Source organism: Scyliorhinus torazame, chromosome 13 (assembly GCF_047496885.1).
Source record: "Scyliorhinus torazame isolate Kashiwa2021f chromosome 13, sScyTor2.1, whole genome shotgun sequence".
Taxonomy (NCBI): Eukaryota; Metazoa; Chordata; class Chondrichthyes; order Carcharhiniformes; family Scyliorhinidae; genus Scyliorhinus; species Scyliorhinus torazame.
The window spans coordinates 181,708,921-181,731,512 of NC_092719.1; the positions used below are offsets into that span (position 1 = coordinate 181,708,921).

Here is a 22,592-nt window from a genome sequence, read left to right on the forward strand (position 1 = left end):
GGTTTGTGGGCTGATGCCCTAAGCAGGGTAAATTCCTCTTCCTCGTGTGCCAGGCTTAGCCTGATCCAATTTAAGGTGCTGCATAGAGCACACATAACGGGAGCAAGGTTGAGCAGGTTCTTCGGAGTGGAGGACAAGTGTGGGAGGTGCGGCGGAAGCCCGGCGAACTACACACATATGTTTTGGTTGTGTCCGGCACTGGAGGGGTATTGGAGGGGAGTGACCTCGAAGGTGGTGAAGGTCCGGGTCAAGCCAGGCTGGGGTTAGCTATATTTGGAGTAGCGGATGAGCCGGGAGTGCAGGAGGCGAAAGAGGCCGATGTCGTGGCCTTTGCGTCCCTAGTAGCCCGGCGTAGGATTTTACTCATGTGGAAGGAAGCGAAACCCCCCGGACTGGAGGCCTGGATAAACGATATGGCGGGGTTCATAAAACTAGAGATGAAGTTTGCGCTGAGAGGATCGGCTCAAGGGTTCACCAGACGGTGGCAACCGTTCCTTGACTACCTAGCGGAACGTTAGAGGGAAGATAGATGGCCAGCAGCAGCAACCCGGGGGGGGGGGTAAATTGTTTGGGTTTTTGGAGGGGGAGAGGGGGCGGGGGGGGGGGAGTATTACTTCGTGTTATTTGGTTAGTTTACCATGTTAGTTACACAATGTTATTTTGCAGTTATCATGTTACTTTTATTTCTTTGATTTGTAAGGGAAAAAATTGTGTTTGAAAACTTTAATAAAATATATTTTTAAAAAAAATTAATGACCTGCACTTGGGTCGTCAAAGTTTACACATGGCACGAAAGTTAGAAATGTAATAAACAATGAGGAGGATAACAATCTTCACGAAGACGTTGGCAGCTGTTGAACCAGGCAGACTGGCAGATGAAATTTGACACAAGTGTGAAGTGATTCATCTGGTCAGAAGAATCAAAATAATTTGGGTGATACAATATTTAAGGTGGTGGTTAAGAGACCTGGAAATTAATGTCTACACATCTTTGAAGGTTGCAGAAGACATTGAGAAGGCTGTGAAATCTTTGCTTTTTTTTATAGCAGCATACGAGGATAAAAGCAAAGAAGTTATGTTCAACTTTTATATGATTTTCACTTATTGTCACAAGTAGGCTTCAAATCAAGTTTCTGTGAAAAGTCCCTAGTCGCCACGGTGCCTGTTCGGGGAGGCTGGTGCGGGAAGCACCAGTTAAGCCTCAGCTGGAGCAGGATGTTCAATTCTAGGCACCACACTTTAGGATGGATGTTAGTCTTGGAAATGGTGCAGTATATATTTAATAGAATGGTGCGAGGGATGCGGAATTCATCAGTAGAATGGGGAAGCTGGGTTGTTCTCCTTAACTACTTATATTTATACAGCAATGGAATAAGTAAAAAATACCGAGATGTTTTATAGGAGCATTAGAAAACATAATATGATATCAACCCATATAAGATGTTAGATCAAATGATCAAAATCTTGGTTAAATAAGTAGGTTTTAAGGAGTCATGAAGGAGGAAAGTGAGGTAGAGCAGTGTAGGAAGGGTATTCCAGAACTTGGGGCTATTAAACATCCATTTTACAGTAGAGAGATTTTGATAAATTGTTCAGAATCATGATAGAAGGGTTAGCAACCAGACAGTGGGCAAAGTACCAGAAGCAACATGAGAGAAAAAATATATAGCAAGCCATGATCTGGCATGTATTGCCTGAAAGGGTGATGGAAGTAATTTATTAGTGACTTTCAAAAGGGATTTGTGTAATTTCCTGAAGGGAAACCTTTACAGGGTTAAAGGGACAGAGCTAGGAGTGGGACTAATTTGGACAGCTCTTTAAAAGAGTTGGCACAGGCACGAATGGACATATAGCATTCCATATGTAGATCTGGGGATGGTGGTAAATCATCTTGGGTCCATAGCAATCTTTCATTTAAAGATGTGTTTACACCCTGAGATCTCGTTTCTTTACCATTGGGATTTTAAAATCCGATTTTGCCCTGAAAATGACAAATTTGCAATGAATTGCATTTGTTACATTTCAGCCCACAAATGAAATGAAATGAAAATCGCTTATTGTCACAAGTAGGCTTCAAATGAAGTTACTGTGAAAAGCCGCTAGTCGCCACATTCCGGCGCCTGTTCGGGGAGGCTGTTACGGGAATTGAAACGTGCTGCTGGCCTGCTTTCAAAGCCAGCGATTTAGCCCTGTGCTAAACAGCCCGTTTAAAACACAATGGAGTCTGTGCAAGTCTAACAAACCTTCAGTCCGTCATACCCCTATATTAATGTTTTTAGCAAATTCTCTCTGCAGCCATATCAAACTTGTCTGTATAGGGGCATTTAGAAAGTTAGTGGAAGAGGCAACTAATTATTTTCTGCCCATGAGTCCACCACTGTTTTATTTAACTTGTTGATCAATGGAACGGGGGAGCAGGAACAGGTTTTCAATGTTCTGAAATGTTTATTTGCGGTTGTTTTCTTTTTGAGTTGGTGCAAAAAAACTGAACAATAAATGTATGAACATCAACAGTAAAGCACAAGTATTTACAGGGGCTCTGTTCCTGCAAAAAAAATCCCTTGGTCTAATGATGTGAAAGTAGTTTAATAAGTGTTGTTTAATAATAATTCCCTTGCCCCCTTCGGGGTCTGGTTTAGCACAGGGCTAAATCGCTGGCTTTGAAAGCAGACCAAGGCAGGCCAGCAGCACGGTTATAAATATTCCCGTACCAGCCTCCCCGAACAGGCACTGGAATGTGGCGACTAGGGGCTTTTCACAGTAACTTCATTTGAAGCCTACTTGTGACAATAAGCGATTTTCATTTTTAAAATGTTGCTTAATAAATAATCTTCTCTCAGTAACGCTCTAGCTTCAGCGATGTGGACCGTGTTGCACATTGGAGACTGCAGGGGGCGCAACCAGGAGACGGTTTGGCGCCTGCGCTGTGGGCTCCAGGTCACGTGGGGCGCGCGGACCCGATAGTGAGGCTGAGATCTGGAGTGCGGTGAGGCGGCGGCAGGTAAGAGTGTGACCGGCCAGAGGCTGTGATCGGGCGGCGGGGTACCGTTCAAACGCACAGCTTCCCAGCGGAAGGGAGGAATTGTTTGACTTGGGAGAGACGGTTCACGCGTAAAACATTCCGACCAGAGGCGCCATTTTTTTTTTCAATCCGGCAGCGGAAAGTTTCTGCCGACTTTTGGCGGCGGGGGGAATCCCGCACCGCCTGCCCGGTGCGGCGCCGAACATCAGCCGGCGGTGTTAGAAGGGTGGTCCCGGCGGACCCGGCCGGGAAGGGAGGAGAAGCGCAACTCCCCGTCGATTCCCCTTTTGAGTGGCTGGCCAGGCGCGCTCGCCGCTGGCCCGGGACCTCCGCCGGAAATCCCGCCTACCCCAGCGGGCCCTGCTCTGATTGGGGGCTGGCAGCTGGCCGCTGTGTTCTGATTGGGGGCGGCTTCCTGCCGTTCTGTGATTGGCTGCTCGAATCCGTCAATCACCCGGCTCTGACGTAGCTTCCGGCCTGGCGTGGGTCTGCAGTGAAGACCTTGGCCTTGAGCAGGCGGATTTGGCGCTTTTGCAGCCACCGGGCTCTGATTTTAATGGAGACGAATAAGAAGCGAAACAATTCGACGAGTAAACCCTTCCACGCTGAAGTGAATTAGATCGCCGCTTTATAATTGGAATCACACCCCTCCCTCCCCCCGCCAAAGTTGCCAGTGCACCATTAACAAGGTTATCTTGAAAGATCCGACAAGTCGCTGTGTTAACGGAATGGAAAGGCGTAACTTCCAAATACTTCACATCAATTGGTCCTGCAAATGGGTGAAGGTCATCCTGCAAGTTTAGCTTCGCCGCTCTGAACGACTACTGCATCCATGAAGAAGAAATATGAATTGGGTTCGGCACCGGTCAGCCTGCGCCAAGTGAAAATTGAAGCTTTGTGGATGACTGGATGGGAAAATATAGATTATAAAATGCTTTCCTAAGCTCCCCTTAAAATTAATTGAATTCTCAAATTAGTAACTTAAGTAAGGGAAGATCAATTGCTCAGTAAGACTTAACATTTAGACGGGCAAAACCTACATTTTATAAAAAGGCATTCTAAGTCAAAACCTTTATTTAGAGTGCATGTGGATAAGTCAATTTTACTGCATGTTTACATTGGCGTGATGGCGTGAATTAGTTATCATGTGTCACTGTGAAAGTGCAGTGTAGCTGTAGAACTCATTTGGTATTTTGTATTGGGTAGAAGAGCATTTCAAAGAGTGCAAATTGTCTATATGGATTTCAAACTTTATTTGATGTGCCCTACAGGCTTGTGAGCAAAGATACAGCTCATGGAATGAAAGGGATCGGTGCAGCATGGATATGAAATTGGTTGATTGACAGTAAACAGAGAGTAGTGGTGAATGGTTGCTTTTCAGCTTGGAGAATGAACAGTGGGCTACATCAAATGTCTTGTTAGGACCCTGTTTTTCCTGCTGAACAGCTGGCTTGTAATGCAGAACATGTTAAATTGTGCACGGGTTCAATTCCCGTACCGACCTCCCCGAACAGGCGCCAGAATGTGGCAACTAGGGGCTTTTCACAGCTTCATTTGAAGCCTACTTGTGACAATAAGCGATTTATTATTATTATTAATCACCTAGCTTTGGATGTGCATGGTGCAATTTCAGAGCTGCAAATGACCAAAGGTTTGGGACTATTGTGAAGTGTGAGAAAGATAATGTAGAACTTCAAAAGGACATAGCCAGGCATGTGGAATGGATGCAAAGGACACTAGGAAGCAATTTAACATGGCCAGTCCACCTAACCTGTACATCTTTGGACTGTGGGAGGAAACCAGAGCACCCCGATGAAACCCATGCAGATACGGAGAAAGTACAAACTCCACTGCACAGACTCGCCCAAGGCTGGAATTGAATCCGGGTTCCTGGCTGTGACTTAGCAGTACTAACCACTGTGCCGCTGTGCTGTGGCAGGGTGAAGGAGGAGAGACAATATCAAATAAAGTGTACAGTTCTTACGGGGCTGCAGGAGCAGAATGACCTGGGGTATTTGTGCACAAATCATTGAAAATGTCAGAAGTTGAGGAAACAGTAATAAAGCATATAGGATCTTGGGCTTTGTAAGTGGGGACGGGGGGGGGGATGGAGTACAAAAACACAGGTTCGGCCACAAATGGAGTATTTATCCAGCTCTGGGCACCACATTTCAGGAAGGCTGTGAAGACTTAATAGTGGGTGCAGAAAAGATACCTGATAATGGTGAATGGAATGATGATCTTCAGTTATATAGATAGATTGAAGAGAAGATAAAGAGATTTCATAAAGGTGTTCAAAATATGGGCAAAATGATAGGGAGAAATTGATCCCGTTGGTAGAAGGATGAAGAATCAGAGTATTGCTTGACGGTGATATGCATAAGAAGTAAAGGTGACACGATGAAAACATTTTTACGCCGTCAATGGTTAGGATGTGCAATGAACTGAGAGTGCTGAAGGCAGATTCATTTGTGGCTTTCAAATGTAGATTGACCAATTATCTGAAGAGAAAAGAATTACAGGGCTATGGGGAGAGAGTAGGGAGTGGAACTAGGTGAATCACACAGGCGCGGCAGGCTGAATGGTTGTCTTCAGTGCTGTAACCATTCTATGACAGTTGACACAACATGGTTATAAAACCAGTGCACAAGGACAAGCAGGAGTGTTTATGGGTGCAGCAAACTATGTAGTGTCATCTACATAGGTTATTCATGAAGGCCCACCTTTTCAACCTTTTCCCCTCGCATAAGGTGTGGTGATCCTCAGGTTAAACCACCAGTCAGCTCTCCCCCTCAAAGGGAAAAGCAGCCGATGGTCATCAGGGACTATGGTGACTTTACAGTGTCATCTGTTGATCGTGCTCTCACTTCCAGGTCTGAAGGTTATTCTTTAATTTCATAAAGCACAAAAATCATGGCTGACAGTCCAGTGCAGCATGGAGGGAGTGCTGCACTGTTGGATGTGCTTTTTTTTTAGACATTGCATTAAATTGAGCTCAGACCTCCCTCTCAGGTGCCCATAAAAGATTATAGCACTCTTTTGAAGATGAGAAGGGGAATTCTCCCCAGTGTACTGGCCAATATTTATCCCATAATCTACTTCAGTGAAACAGATCATCTCACATTTCTGTATGTGGGAGCTTGCTTTGTGCAAATTATCTGTCGTGTTCCTACCTTACAACAGATTCTACACTTAAAAGTACTTCATTGTCTGTAAGATGCTTTGGGAAGTCCTGTGGTTCTGAAAGGTGCTATGTAAATGTAAATCCTTTTTACTTTAGCACAGCTACAATAATTCAAATGGCAGCAGTTTTATCTGTGCTTTTTTTTATTTATTCATTCACAGTATATGGATGTTGCTGGCAGGAACGGTGTTATTTGCCCATCACTAACTGTCCTTGAAAATATAGTGGTGAGTCGCCTTCTTGAACCTAGGCAGCCCATATGCTGATAATACTGCCACAGTTCTCTTAGATATGGACTTCCGGGAATGGTGATAGATTTGCAAGTTATATATGACTTGGATGATGTTTTAATGCTTTTGTATAATTCCCAAATGAAGATTGGTGACAGATATGGCAGCATGTAATTAACAACTACTGATTTTAATACATTATAAATGGATTAGCAGAGCATATAAAACAGTAAGACAAGGTGCAGAGAGGGTGAAAGGATTTATTCTCCTCCGACAAAGCATTCATGCAGGTCCCTTTTGAATGCTTTTAATTTTGTTAAAGGTGCTATATAAATGCACATTATTGTTGATGCAAGCATGTATCCTGCATAGTGCCATGATTCTGACAGCTCAGTAAGCATATCTCAAGACGATAAAGTCAATATGAGAATGAGATGATCCAAAAATATCACCAAAATCAGCCGTTTTTCTTTTGTGAGCAAATTTAAAATATTTTTTTTAGTTGGTTAGTTCTTCCGATTTTAGTTTCCAGATGTCTGCTTCCTGTTTCGAATGCTTGACTTGTCATATTTTGAAAAGCTCTTATGACAACAGTACAACGTAGGTAGGCTGCAGTAGTTAAAGAAGAGCAGCCCACTATCTTCTCAAGGGAAATTAGGGATAGAGTAATAAATGATGGCCTTGACAATGATGCTCACATCCTGTGAATAAATCAAAGAAAAATTAAGGTTCCAATGTCATTTAATTTTGAAATAAATCCAAACATATTTTAGACACAATTAAAATAACATGTATATATAATCTGTCAAAAATCTAAGAAATATTCTTTGTATCATCTGTCAAAAAAGTTGCATTTTCCTTGAAATTTTGTATGCTAGTTTCTATTCGGTTTGTTCAGATGACCAGGGGGCAGGCCTTGAATGGGTGAATCCGTTTCTTACTCATTTTCACATTAAAAAGAATTAAGCCAACACAGTAATATAATCTTTTTTGTCACAAGTAGGCTTACATTAACACTGCAATGAAGTTACTGTGAAAAGAGCTCCTAGTCGCCATATTCCGATGCCTGTTTGGGTACGCTGAGGGAGAATTCAGAGTGTCCAATTCACCTAACAAGCATGTCTTTTGGGATTAGTGGGAAGAAACCAGAGCACCAGAGGAAACCCACGCAGACACAGGCAGAAAGTGCAGACTCCACACAGAACTCCACACAGACAGTGATCGAACCTGGGACCCTGGCGCTGTGAAGCAACAGTGCTAACCACTGCTACCGTGGCTTGGGGACAATTATGGATCGTAGGTTTTAGAAATTGTAAACATTCTCTGAAAATGCATTTCCAGCCCCACCCCCAATCTTTGCTGCTATCCACAGTATTATAAAGCATGTAAACCTAAACATTTGGTTTAGCTCAGCTGGACCGCTAGTTGGCGATGCAGAGCAAGGCCAACCGCGCAGGTTCAATTCCTGTACCGACTGAGGTTCTTCATGAAGGCCCTACCTTCTCAACCTTGCCCCTCGCCTGAGGTATGGTGATGCCCGGGTTAAATCGCCACCAGTCAGCTCTGCCCCCCAAAGGGGAAAGCAGCCTATGGTCACCTGGAACGTAACGGGGATAGGGTGGGAGAGTGATCCTGAGTGAGGTGCTCTTTCGGAGGGTTGGTGCAAACTTGATGTGCACTATAAATATTTATGATTCAATGGCGACTACTTTGTATAAAGCATGTGGATTCTGAAACATTGAAGCTGTGCCAAAAGACCTCAAAGCCTAAATTGCTTTTGCACAACAAGATAACATGAAACCAGTAAAAGGTTAGTAGTACTGACGCAACAAATTTATTTTCAATTTTGTCACTGCGACAGTCCCAAAAGCACAATGAGAAGTTCAGCGCAGTTGCTAAGTGTAAATTGAAATAAATGTATGTTATTTATCATAAATAATTCAGATGACCTGAAGACAGGCAGAATGAACTTGGATAAAGGGACCAGTTCCCTACTTACTTTTGCATTTTAAAAAAATGAGTCAACAAATACTCATGAAAAATTATCTTCTAAAACTAGATGTAGCTACTTTAATGAGAAATCTGCAAAGAGGTGGATTTGGGTACCTTCTTCCTAATTAAAAAAATGCTAGAATAACAAAGGAAGATGTTCTGCTTTATAATTCAATTCACTTTTCTACAAGCAATAACAAAGTAAGAAAACATTTGTTGCTGGTGTGCAGTTTGTATAGATGTGTACATGGATAAATAGAAATATGTACAAATATTTTGAAATTCCTAAGTGTGCAATAAATAACTTCATTTAGAAGTGTATTGTAAATTAATTGGTGCAAGAAAAATGTTACGTTTTAGAAATTGAATGCAGTATATTGAGACAGTCATGGGCACATTAACAACTTGAGGCTGTTTTAATATAGGATACGGGTAGCTCTTATAAAATAAGCAGCTAGCCCTCAATCTATAGAATAAATTCTAAACTGTTCCAGAAAGACAGTGTAATGATACCAAATGGATAATTGTCAGTTTTAAGCTTTAGCTTCCCCATGGATGCATGAACAGTTATAGTTTTACTTTTTATGTAAAAGCACGATAACATCCCATTAAAAATAAATATTGGACCTAGCACTAGTGCTAACCACCGTATAATTGCAGATGAATAAGGCCGTTCGGCACACCTACCAAAATGATCCCGAAGTATCTCCTCTGCCTTTCGTTGTAATGAGCAGCTTTTTAAACAACACTGGTGTTTTTCCTCTTCAGTATCCTATTTGGAAATCAGTTTTGCATGTTGTTCACTCTCATGCAATTTAATTTAAAGTACTGTTGGAAATTAACTTTTTTCTATTCCCGCAACCATCTTGCACTTCTATAAGGTTACTTCAGATGCCTGGTTTCTCAGCTGGTGAGCCCGGTTTTGCTTTTCCTGGTCTTTCTGATAACTCCAGCCTTGACACAATGGAACAGTCATGTGGTGTTCTTTGGGCTGCCTTCAGGATTTGTCACTAACCAGAGCTAAACACAGTTTTCAAAGTAGAGTTTGATCTGTAATGTTTAAATATGAATTTATCTGATTTACATTTGACTGTTTTGGCTTTTAGCTTTTGATTCAAAGTTCTATCAATTCTATTTATTGTAATGAATTGGGAAGTCTTGCCATTGCAGATGCTTAGTGGCATGTTTTAAGATAACTAAATGTTCTACATTTTGTTTTGAATAGTCTCAAAAGAATTTCAGAGTTTGCAGGTTAGGGGCAATAACTGCATCTTGTCTTTTTTCCGACTTTGCCTTTGCAGATGGCCCAGTATAGGGAAGATTAAAGCTGTAAGACTGATGAACTGCTAGCTGAACATAAATTCCATCCGTAGCACGTTTGTGAGTAAAGCTGACCTGAGAAATTGTCATCAAATCTTGTATGACAACTGATCAAGACCATCAAAAATGGCACATTTATAAAATGCCTTTCACGACTACTGGACGTCTCAAAGCACTTTACAGCCAATGAAATACTTTTGAAGTATAGTTGTAATGTAGGAAACCTGGCAGCCAATTAGCTCACAGCTCACTACCACACTGACCAATGATAAATGATCAGATAATCTGTTCGTGAAGTTGATTAAAGGATAAATATCGGGCAGGGATGTATTCTTTTTTTTCAAAATAATTACGTTCAACTGAGAGGGCTTGGAGGTCCTCGATTTAACGTTTCATCTGAAAGACAACACCTCCAACAATGCACCACTCAGTAGTGCACTGGAGTGTCCGCCGAGACTTTTGTGCACTAGTCCTGGAGTAGGATTTGAACCCACAACCTTCTGGCTCAGAGGGGAAATTGCTGAGTCACAGCTGACGCATCAGTAACATGTTAATGTTTCACCTGAGGAAGGAGCAGCGCTCCGAAAGCTAGTGACATCGAAACAAACCTGTTGGACTTTAACCTGGTGTTGTAAGACTTCGTACTGTGCTCACCCCAGTCCAACGCCGGCATCTCCACATCATGTTAATGTTTGGCAGCTGCCTATGATATACTGTAATGTTGCTTTCCTCGTATTATTGGAGTTATTTTTGGACAGTGTGACATGGTGCATGTATTGAATCCTCTCTGTTAAATTGTATCTGGGAGGAATACAGGAAAGCATGTTAACAGATTTATAGGCAAATAGTTTGTTTTGCAGTGGAACCTACATTATCCACTATAGCCAAACAACCTCTGTGGTGGTTAATGGAAATTGAATGGAGATAAATTTTGACTTAACACTTAAGGTCTGAGAATGAAGATCTGAGAATGAAGATAAGTAGAATAGAATTTACAAATTAAATTACTATCTTTGGCTATGAATCTGACTTGCATAAGACAGAAGGAGATTGGCGGTGGCTTGTGGAACAAGATAATATTTGACACAAGACTATGCCAAAACGGTTTTGGCAGATAATCAGGTAAATCATTGAGGATAAAAGAGGTTCATGAGACTTCCTATTATTTAGCTTGTTATGTGAGCAAACATGGAGATTATCTGTTCAGCTGCCTCTCTCGCTTCCTGCCCATCAGGACAAACTACCCTAGCCCTGATGTTTTTTCTCTAGATTCTATCCCATCTCCTGTAACATGCTCTCCGACCTCATCTTAACCATAAAATCTCCCTTTTGCTTCCTCAGTTCTATTCCGACCAAACTGCTGACCAATTAACTTCCATTTTCTGGCCCTATATTAGCTGATGTTAATGGTTCTCTCTCATCAGGTATTCTTCCCTCTGCCTTCAAATCTGCTCCCATCACCTCTTCTCAAAAAACCTCTCCTTTACTCCTTTCTTGCGCGCTTTTGTCCAATTTCCAACCTCTCTTTTCTCTTGGGCTTTGAATGCCCTGTTGCTTGCTAAATTTGCGCATATCTTTCCTTTAATCATGTTTCTGGCTCAGCTACAGTACTGAAATTGTGCTTGTCATAGTCGCAAATGGCGCTTTTTCTGGCTCTGACCATAATTTATCCCTCATCTAGCATGTATAAGCATGCAGGTACAGCCGGCGATAAAGAAGGCAAATGGTATGTTGGCCTTCATAGTGAGAGAATTCGAGTACAGGAGCAGGGATGTTTTGCTGTAATTATACAGGGCCTTGGTGAGGCCACATCTAGAATATTGTGTGCAATTTCAGTCTCCTTATCTGAGAAAGGATGCTCTTGCTCCAGAGGGAGTAGATGGTTTAGCAGACTGATTCCTGGGATGTGGGACTGACGTATGAGGAGAGATTGAATCAGCTAGGATTGTGTTCGCTGGAGTTCAGAAGAATGAGGGGCTGTGGGGGCGGGGGGAAATCTCCTAGAAACCTATAAAAGTCTAACAGGACTAGTCAGGGTAGATGGAGGAAGGATGTTCCCAATGGTGGGTGTGTCCAGAACCATGGGTCACAGTCTGAAGATACGGGATAGACCATCTAGGACAGAGACGAGGAGAAAATTCTTCTCCCAGAGAGTGGTCGACCGTTGGAATTCGTTACCACAGGAAGTTGTTGATGCAAAACATTGTATGTTTTCAAGAAACAAGATACACCACTTAGGGTGAAGGGGTCAAAGGATATGGGGGAAAGTGGGATTGGGCGATTGAGTTGGATGATCAGCCATGATCATAATGAATGGCGGAGCAGGCTCGAAGGGCCGAATGGTCTTCTATTTTTATGTTTCTGACCTACTTGCAGCCCTCAACACAGTAGGCCACAATATCCCCTTTCACTCTCCTCCATTATCCGGCTGTGTGATACTTCCATTTTAATCTATCGAATCGTGGCCAGGAAATCACCATCAATATCACTCCTTTTACTCATGGAATGTTAATCTTTGGAGTTCCCTAAAAATCTATCCTTGGCCCCCTTCTATTTCTCTATATAAGCTGTCCATCAATATCATACCAAAACATATTAGGTTGCACATGTCTGTCACAATACTCCACTCTATCTCACCGCCACCTCTATGGGGACTCTTCCAACGTCTTTGATTGTCACACTACTTACCTGACATCCCATATTAGATGAGTAAATATTTCTTCCAACTAATTACAGGAAAGACTGAGGTCCTTGCATTTTCTGATACTGTTTCCATCCCTGGCAAATGTCTTAAGCTGAGTGAGACCGTTCGCAACCATAATGTTGTGTTTGAGCCACATAACCACACAATCACTAACTGCCTTCTTCTACCTGGGTAACTGCCTCACCTTATCTATTGTTGAAACCCTCATCCATGTCTTTGTTACTGATATTACATTGGAATGGTCAAGTTTCCTAGTCAGTTTCCCATTCTCTCATCTTTCATACATGTCCTCATTTCAAATTCTGCTGCTCATATTTTGACTCACTCCCAAGTTCATTTATCCATCGTCCCTCTGCTTGCTTACCTTACTAGCACCTGGTCTAACAACACCTTAATTTTAAAACCCTCATATTTGTTTTCAAGTCCTCTGATGTCCTCGCCCCTCTCCTACCACTGTCATCTTGTCATCTCCTCCAACTGTATGTACCGCTGAGATCTCTGTTCTCTTCCTATTCTTGCCACAATTCACAATTTTATCCACAATTTCAATTGTTCAATTGAAAGCTGTGTTTCAGTTCGCTTGGCCCTAAACTCTTAAGTTTTCTTCCTGAACCTTTCCATCTCGCTGTCCCGTTTTAGTGCCTTGAGATGTTTTACTATCCTAGATCCACATACAAATGCAAGTTATTTCACTGCACGTAGTTCTGTGTGGAAAATGTAATGTTGTCTTTGGTACAAGACCTAGCATGAATACCTGGTTAAAAGTAAAATTATTCCTAATTGTCAGCATGCACAAAGGAAAATAAACATTAACTTTGTTTTTCTCTCTCCACAGATGTTGCCTGAACTGCTGAGTATTTCCAACATTTTCTATTTTTATTAACACAAAATAACTGTTGCTATACCACCTGAATGAATATTTGCTGTGGCCACCTATATGATTGCACATTTTAATTAAATTCATCCTCATGTGTAACAAATATAAAAGATTTGTCATCTTCTGAAATGGAAAGGCATGCAGCTGATACATCCAGAAGAAACTGAATCCTATTAATATGATTTCATAGAATTTACAATGCAGAAGGTGGCCATTCGGCCCATCAAGTCTGCACCGGCCCTTGGGAAGAGCACCTCACTCAAACACGCACCTCCTCCACCCCATCCCCTTAACCCAGTAACCCCAATTAACCTTTTTGGACACTAAGGGCAATTTAGCATGGCCAATGCACCTAACCCCCACATCTTTGGACTGTGGGAGGAAACCAGAGCACCCAGAAGAAACCCACACACACACACACGGGGAGAACGTGCAGATGCCACACAGACTGACCCAAGCTGGGAATCGAACCTGGGACCTTGGAGCTGTGAAGCAACTGTGCTAACCACCAAGCTACCGTGCTACCTGATGGCATTACAACTGTGTGGGGCATGTTTGATGGGACAGCTGGTCTTTCCCTGTCCAAATATATTCTTGCATTCATATGATGGGAGAGAAATATTAACTGCATTGAAAGAACTATAAATCAATCCTGCTTGCAGCTATTTCTGTAATCCTGATCTCAGCATTGTAATGTGTTGAAATATAGAATTACTCTTTGACTCCTTGACCTCTTTACTTTAATGCATTTTGTTAACTTTGTTGAAGGTACTGCTTCCATTGTGTTAATTTCTTGCATTATGCCACAGTACTGTACTATTCTAATCACATCAACGGTTGTATTAGGTTTGCTTTATTATGCCTGGCTGTGTAGAATATTATTTTTGTGGAATTACCATATCGTACACCAAAATTGGACATTTTCAACACAGCCTCCCAAATTTCTAGCTAAAACAATTTGGATGTCCTCTTTTTGACAGGTTCTTGAATTTTCTCTTTCTGACTCTGCCCCAAATATTGTTGTTTTTATTCCCCATTCTTTTCTCCAATCTTCCCTCATCTTAGCTGGAGAGGGGTATCTCATTGTTTATGGACAGGTATAAAACTTAGTGGACTGCACTGTTCTCCTGTCTTCTTTTGATAAAGATAGCAAACAGTGGAAAATATCAGTCGACATTCCTATTCACGTACAGATTGTACAATGTAAGAGACCCCATTAACATTTTTGAGTGTGAAATTAAAAGCCTGTAGCAGCCATTTAGAAGTCTATTTTTGGCTGCAAGCCAAGGGAATAGGTTTACTATTAACGTATTCCTTCAAAATGGTTCATTTTCATTCATGCCCATTCTGGTTTACTTACTGAATGAAGATAGGATGCTAAAAGAGGCACTAGCCCTGAAAAGATTGGTGATAGCAGGCTGAATGATGTTAGCAACGCTAGGGTGAGGAGAAAGATTATGGACTAGAATAAAGCTACCCAGATAAGGTTATGCAATGTTTTCTTATACCAAGTAGCTATCACAAAGTGCTCCTTAACCACTGTTACTCTTTTACTGCTGATGCACTGAATCATTCATGCAGCCTTACTGCCCTTTGCTCGTCTTGCATGATCATACTCCGCTTTTGTGCAAATATAAGCTGAAGCATACAATTGAAATGTTTTCACATGAAAGTCTCTGGGCCTTCATCCGGTAAAATGTTCCTAATACAACCTAATTGCATGGTGCTGATTCATTTCTTGACATACAGGATTGGTGCTTTTATCACTGGGAAGTAATTTTATGGTGTAGAGCCATGCTACTGGTGAACACCGTAATGGAGAGAGAACGCTGCAGCCTTGTGATTTCAGTTTACTGCCGTGAGCTTCTTGCTCCTGACACACTGGGCCACGAGCAAAACTTCCCAAAATTGATGTCTTCCAACCAGAACATCACCAGTCTATCACACAGTTGTAGAGAACAAGCAGGAAAATGGGATTAAGCTAGGTAGCCCATGGGGAAAAGCATTGTCATGGATTTGAAGAGTCATTAACCTGTTTCTGTACCTCAACACTACATGATCACTGCAGATGTTGGAAATATTTTATTTGGGAATATATAAAACGTTTCTTGAACTGGAAGTTTGCATTTTTAAAAAAAAATTCAAATAGAATATATTTATCATTGTGTACATTTAAAAAATTTTATTTTACTATGTGTTACTATTTTGTAACATATCCATTTGATCATGCGAGTAGACTGATATTTCACTCTGGAGGACTGCCCAGGATCTTAATTCTCAGTATGGATAGACAATATTTAATTCACATTCTGTGCTGTAAAACTCCTAGAACATGTTATGTTCAGTTTAAAGTTGGACACAGAGTGCACATGACAGTGTCACGGGTGAGTCAGTGTTTTCCAGGGGTAGGGGATGGATGCAGACAGTGCTCGAGGGGACCAGCCAATCACCCATATATTTTGGGCCTGCGCGAAGTTGGAGGAGTTTTGGAAGTCCTTTGTGGGGACTATGTCCGAGATTCTGGGGGTGAGGGTGGTTGCGAGCCCATGGGTGGCGATACTTGGGGTGTCAGCAGATCCGAGTGTGAAGGAGGGGGGAGGGGCTGATGTGTTGGCTGTTGCCCTTCCGATAGCACGGAGGCACTATGTAACGCAGGATTAGGAATTGTGATTGATCGTTGATGTGATTAGGGTCGCAGGATTTGGAATCGCCCAAGGTGGCGGAGTGGGTAAGTGACTTGGTGGAATTCCTTCATTTGGAAAAAAGTAAAATTTGCCATTGGGGGTCAGAGATGGGGCTCCTTTTGAGATGGAGGTTCTTCATCGCCTTCTTTAAGGAATGGTAAATGTCAGCGGGGGGGAGCGGGGCAGTTGGTGTTTTGATTAAGAGGTACACAGATCAGTGTATTGAAAGGGTGGAAATATGAGTTAAGTCACGGAGTATGTTCAGTTCACATGAGGTTAGGCTTGCCAGCAGAAATGAAAAATGTTTAGTTCAGATTTCCATTAATGTTCTTTATATATTTGTGTATCTTGTTTCCAGCAGTTACTGAAATGTTACAGCATTTTCTTGATACTGTGATTTTGAGGTAAACACAATTTTGGAGTTCATAGTTTGGAAAGCAAAGTGTCATTCATCTTCAAAGATTTGATGTTTCCATATTTTCAATACACCGGGAAATACCGCATCTAAATCCTTTAGCAATATCACAAAGGACTTTAAATTAAGCTACTCCCACCTTGCATAGTTTGTAAATTTGAGCTCGTCCAAAATTGCTTCCTGTATCCTAACTAGTACCAATTTCCATTCATCCATCACCCCAGTGCTTGCTGACTTCTGTTTGCCCAGAAATACCTCAATTTTAACATTTTTGTTTTCAAAACCTTAATTGACACATCACTTCTCATATCCAAAATCTCCAGTTCCACAATCTTGACTTGTTTACAATTGCACAATTTTTGGCCTTATGTGCATTCTCAATTTTCATTGCTCCCATCATTGTTGGCAATGAGTTAAGTGGGCCCTAAGCTCTGGAATTTACTCACTAAATGTCTCTACCTTGCAGCCTGTCCTCTGATGTTCTTAAAACATATCTCTTTAACCAAGATTGTGGTCACCTGGCCTAAGGTCTAATGTGGAAAATCTACGGTCTTTGTGGCTCAGTATCTGGGGATGTTTAACTATTTGTAGCATTTGTATTTTGTTTAATTTGAGTATGTTTGCGAGTTAATGTGTTTTGAACAAGTTTACAGGTTTGTTTTAATTAAAATGCATAATTATTTCCATTGAAAACTTGAAATGTGATTGATAGAAATTGTCCCTAATGAGTTGGCCACACTGCTTTGTGTTTGAGGGTGTCTGTTTATATTGTGTTAGCTGAAATGTAGCAAGACCAGCTACAGTTGTTGATTTATGTTTGAAAGCTTAAATGTTGCTGAGTATATGATTGCCAGATAAGTAAAATCCTATTTCTGTGTTGAGATTTTACTTGTTTGGAAAACTTGAAAGATCTGCTTTGTATCAATCTGCTTCCCTTGCATTTTCACTGCAAAATAAAATTCATGGGGTGGGATTCACTGATCCGCTAGCTGTGTTTTCCTGCATGGCATGCCCCCGCTGGCAGTGGGATTCTCCTTTCCCACAGCCGGCCAATGCGGTTTCCCAGTGTGGCCACCCCACGACGTCTGGAAATCCACAGGCGTGGGTGCGCTGCCGGCGGACCGCAGGATCCCGCCGACGGAGAATTCCACTGATGATTTCCATAAAAGCTCAAGGAAGAATAGGTAAATAGTTACCAGCTAATGTGGAAAATTTTAAAGCCTATTAAAATAATTTAAATTAAACCTATTTGTTGGTGTAAATGCAAATTGGATATGCCTATTATGTTTAGATCATTTTTGTGTTGAGGTAGCCAGTATATTGAAAAAGCAAATAAACTGCTTGTTTTCAGTAATCTGCCTGAAAGAACAAAATAAGAAATTAGAAATAATAAATAGTTATCCTCCCAATTTCTAAGTAGTTAGGAGAAATGGTGAGATGCTGCAATGATAAAATCTTAAATTTGAGCAGAGATTTATGCAGCGATGCTGTTAATATGTGAGCTTATAACTATCTTTTCTCTGTTGGCTGGCTTCTAAAATGTGCATGTCCTTTTTTTAGTCTGCATTCTTTGTAGCTATCCAAAGATGTGGCATTTTGGCTTCAGTTCGAATTTTCTGAAGTGCAAAGAAACTAAAGGTAAACCTAAAATAAAAAAACCTGTTTATTTGTCCTTCCTGTTTCTTTGTTATAAAAGACGATCCATGACTGAATTCAGGCCAAAGAATGGGATGGCCTGAAATGCTGGTTTAAAAAAAATAGTGCCTTGTTGCTAGCTACCTCGTGTTAAATGGATTTTACAGCTAATATCACCCTATTGGACATGGTTCAGACTGTTCAAAACAACAGTGAGCTTCATAAGTAGGATTCTACATTTTGTTTAACTTTTCTGTCTTGGGTTCAAGACTTATTTATTCACAAAGTCACAAGTAATGACGTTTTCGATGTAAAATCATTTAACTAATTTTTGGAAGTCAAACGGTTATTGCAGCCTATCTAAATCCTGTATGTTGATTTGTGAAAAATTAAATTCAGTTTTATATTTGTCTTGAAGGTAAGACATACTATGCTTATCCAGTAATTATAGTAAACTGATAACTTAATATGTTGTCTTGCTGAAGCAACATTGTCATGGTGTGGTGAACAACATTATTCGCTCTTAATGATCTTTGTTCATAATTTTGGTATAAATTGTCAATTTCTTTGTGGTACTCAAAATGGAAGAATATTACTTATATCAGTCACTACTTTGTAAACTTCAAATCACAATTGCCATACCATCATGTCTTGGTCTAACTATTTGCAGTGAGTACACTCACAAACAAAATCAGTGTGGATTATTTTGGAGGTAATCCATGGTTTACCCTGCAACTGACGTAGCTAGAGTTAGAGAAGCGGGCATGCATTAACATACTTTCTGAAGCAAGCAATGCCTTGGTTATTTTGGATTTGTTTTCCTGTGCGACATATCTTTATTACTAAGGCAGTATAAAGGCAAGTGAAATTATTTTCTACACAGAAATGGAATGTAATGGCGCACCCGTTTGATTTTCTTTTCTGAATTCGGGTAAAATGCTAATCCGAGGAAGGCCCTGTGCCAGTTCCTTGCAACAGTTCACGTTTTTGTGTCGCTGCCAGTATATTTCTCATACGTATCCATTTGGGTGCCAAGTAGTTGCTCCCATCTGTCCTCAATGTGAAAACAAATTCTTTGGAGGAGGTTACAGACAGAGGGGTGCGAGGGTGCATATGAGAGCAAGTCTGGGATTTATGCCAAACTGTGACCAAACATTAAATAGACAATTAAATAAAATTCATTGTTCGTATGTCAGCATGAAAGAATATATCAGTATAATATGGCGCAGAAGGTCTGTTGATGTATTTGTGTGTTTTGTTTGTAATTTTGGAATTGTGTGAGCATCCACATTGGATTGTAGAATGACATCCGCCCTTTTGAATATTAATGTAAATGAATACGAGGCTAGTTTTGTAAGGGCGTTAGCATGCATCAGAAGTACTGCTTGTCTGTTCATCAAGGCTTGTTTTTTTTAAAGAATTTTGTTTTGTCTGTAAAGCTTATATAAATAATCTTTATATAGGTTTTTCAGTAGTTGTCAAATGTAGCAAAGGTAATCGAATTTAAATTGAAGACGTCTTTCTTTAACCTTTTTAAAATCTTTTTTTCTCACATTTTTACATTGTGTTCCACAAAAGGAGCTAACAGCGTCACTTTTTTTTTTGTTCTACAGAGAGAATGATTCTAAGGAGAGGATTCCCTGTCCCTATTTGGCTTGCGTTTGAAGTGCGGCAAGTATCTATATTTTGGCAACAAAAATAGCATTCAGTGTCATGTTACAATTTTTCCTTTTCTAATGAGACGCCATTTTTGCTTCTGAGCCAAGGATGTAAATAGTATTTGTTTTTACTAATATTTTGGATGTTAATTTTGAGTTGGTATCGATTCTTTGAATTGCTTGAGGGGCACGGTAACTAAGCCAGTGACACATTAGCAAGGACTATGGCAAAATGAAAATACCTACAGTAAACTATTTGTTGAACTGAAATTTCAACAAAAAAAAATGTTTTAAGAGTTAAAACGAGTAACACAAATTAAAGTAACAAAAGGTAATTTTCTATTTGGATGGATGTACAAAATAATGGCGAGTGATTGTTTCTGATCTGTAGGGACAACACTGCAATGTAGGTGTGCATTTCAAAATACTCATGGGCTAAACATTGTGCTCAGATTATTAGAAACTCTACAGTTTAAGCTGTTTTAAAATATGGAAATAAAACATCTAAATCTAGTATAACTAGCACAATACAGGAAATTCTAAAGCTGCACACACAAAACAAACATGGCTGTTCGTTGAGATGAATGATCTGGTGCAGTGTGAGGCTGAGATACTTTTATTCTAAATTGATTATTTTCTGAGGAGGAACTTGTTTTCTTTGCAGAAATGATCATCCAATTTTATAAAACAACACAAATTAAGGACTCTAGCATTTTGCTTGTAGTTTACATAGCATGTCCTCAATATTTTTGAAGTAATTATCATTCTTTTATGCTGATTTGCTACCACCCTTCCCCCTCAAAAAATGCAAACTCAAAACATTATTTTTCAAAAAATATTGCCTAATTAACTAGTTTTCATTACATAGTAGGTTTACTGTAGCAGGTTCCTAAATTTTAGACAGTATAAATCAATTGTATTTGAGGAATTATGGAAAATGTTGGTGTGCTATTTCTCTTATTCCATGAGTATTGACCATGGCAAATTCAACCTACTTCATACATCTAGGGGAAGAATCCCAGAGTTTAGGGCCATGTGGCTAATGGCACGGTGGGGTGAAGAGCGTTGGGATGTGTAGAAAGCAAATTTAGTTGAAGAAGGCAAAGGAAGAGCTGTAGATGTGCATTAAAAGGTGGAAGATAGAGTTAATTATAAAAGGTTGTAGAAATTCAGGAAAATATGCACACAAGTTCTCATTGAACTCTCGTAATGGATTTAAGTCACTGGAATGAATTTGTAATTAGAATACAACATAAATTAATCTTGAAATTTAGTCATTTTAACAGTTCTTATTGACATGGAATAAATTACATAAAATTGAGATCATTTTGAAATATATAATAAATAACCAACTAGCTTGTGTTCAGGCCTGCAGCTATGACATGTTACTGCAGCATTTATTCCACAGTATTGACGAGTGAATTTCAATTGCCTTTTCAGAATTACTTCTTCATGCTGTCTAATATGTTAAAATTAAAATGTTGGCAATACTTTATCTCAATAATGAATGATTTAATCAAAATAATAACTACATTCCAGGGGCAGTTACTACGTAATGTGATTGATTTTTGGATCAGTGATTCAACAAAATCTGTTTCAATCTTGATGCAGTAGGTCATTTTACTGCCTTGCAATTATTTCCATGATCTAGGCTCATATCTAGAACTCACCTTGCAAGAGAATCATGACACAGCAATGGGCTGCACCAGCAAACTAGTTTCTACTTGTTTTGCCTCCTTTTACTCCTACTTTCTTGCATGGATTGATTTATGCTGAAAAATGTGTCCCTAGGTCAGTGTCTTTCAAACTTTGTCAACATTGCGACCCACGCTGGCCGACCTTTCTGACGCACCATTATTGCTTACCTTTAATGTGACAGGTGAGCCTGCTTGGTCCCTACGATCTCACTTGCTTGTTCCCCACGATCTAATTTGCTTGGTCCTCACAATCTCACAATGCTAAAGATCTGCTAAGGGCTTCAGCTGATGATTTAAGTCAGTTTTTTTCCTTTGAAACAAAATCAAGAGGTTTGTCATCGAACTCGCCACGTTTAGTCTTCAAGTGCCTTTGAAGATTTGGGTGTTTCAAACTTCCATTTGCCAGTACTTCCTGCATGTAACATACATGGGTTCATGGGTTTTTCATCCTGATTTGCATTGGCACAATAAAGCCAATCCTCAAGAAATCATTTTTATACGGCTTTTGTTCCGGATTTCAGTTTCTTCTTAATGAGTTGTTCACCTCTCCATTCTCACCAAAACACTGACTTCCTGGTTTCCAGAGAGCAACACAAAGTAACGACTGCCCAGTGTTGACATGTTTCAGCCGTATTGACTGGCCTTGTTTGATCGGTATTCCTGGCTGGCAAACTTGGCCTGGCTTCCCTCTCACTGTCCAGTAGCTGTATCCGAAGAGTGCTGACCACTTCCTGACCAGTACTTCACATTGTAGCAGTGCAAGCAGACATTGTGCTGGCCGTTGAACAACTTGACCACACAGCCTAGCACCACTGCCTCATGGGCCATGGATCTCTCCCTCATGTGCTGACCTGGCTGCAGACCACATGCCACATGTAAATCTTGTCTGTTAAGTTAGCCTCTGAAGTAAATGTAGTATCGCTATCTGAGCTGATATCTGCAAATGTAAAAGCGAGTGATGCTGTTTCTTCATCAGCCCCTTCATCCCCTTTCTCTTCTTGCTTTTGCACACCACCTGGCCATGTAATAATTCTTGCAATCTGAAAGAAGCAATTCACAAGGATAGTGGTGAAAAGAGGAGGAGAAAGCAAGAAGTGAATGCTTAAACCACCTGCAGTTTGTAAATTAGAAGAGATTGTGGGATGTGGGAGAAGAAGAATTTACTTTGAGAATA

General features: G+C 40.6%; 1 protein-coding gene and 1 long non-coding RNA gene across 12 annotated transcripts in view; one reads left to right on the forward strand and one right to left on the reverse strand.

The window, feature by feature from the left end:
- The first annotated feature begins 2,949 nt into the window (after positions 1–2,949).
- Positions 2,950–22,592, forward strand: part of LOC140388408 (uncharacterized) — a 28,422-nt gene continuing 8,779 nt past the window's right edge. For 3 of the 9 annotated variants that reach the window (XR_011934177.1, XR_011934178.1, XR_011934170.1), the window contains exons 1-5: positions 2,950–3,001; positions 6,368–6,433; positions 9,730–16,417; positions 17,989–18,066; positions 19,677–19,734. This is a non-coding gene — a long non-coding RNA (uncharacterized lncRNA). The other 6 variants (XR_011934172.1, XR_011934173.1, XR_011934175.1 and 3 more) reach the window with 6 other exon arrangements.
- The window catches only part of fbxw12 (F-box and WD repeat domain containing 12), a 52,549-nt gene continuing 36,616 nt past the window's right edge, over positions 6,660–22,592 (reverse strand). The window contains exons 11-12 of one of the 3 annotated variants that reach the window (XR_011934169.1): positions 21,587–22,458; positions 6,660–7,137 (exon numbers count right to left, since the gene is read on the reverse strand). Coding sequence is in view for 1 of the 3 variants with exons in the window: in XM_072472529.1 (XP_072328630.1) it covers positions 22,308–22,458 (151 nt within the window). In the remaining 2 variants the exon portion in view is untranslated. Of the gene's footprint in view, positions 7,138–21,532; positions 22,459–22,592 lie in introns of those variants that run through there. The other 2 variants (XR_011934168.1, XM_072472529.1) reach the window with 2 other exon arrangements.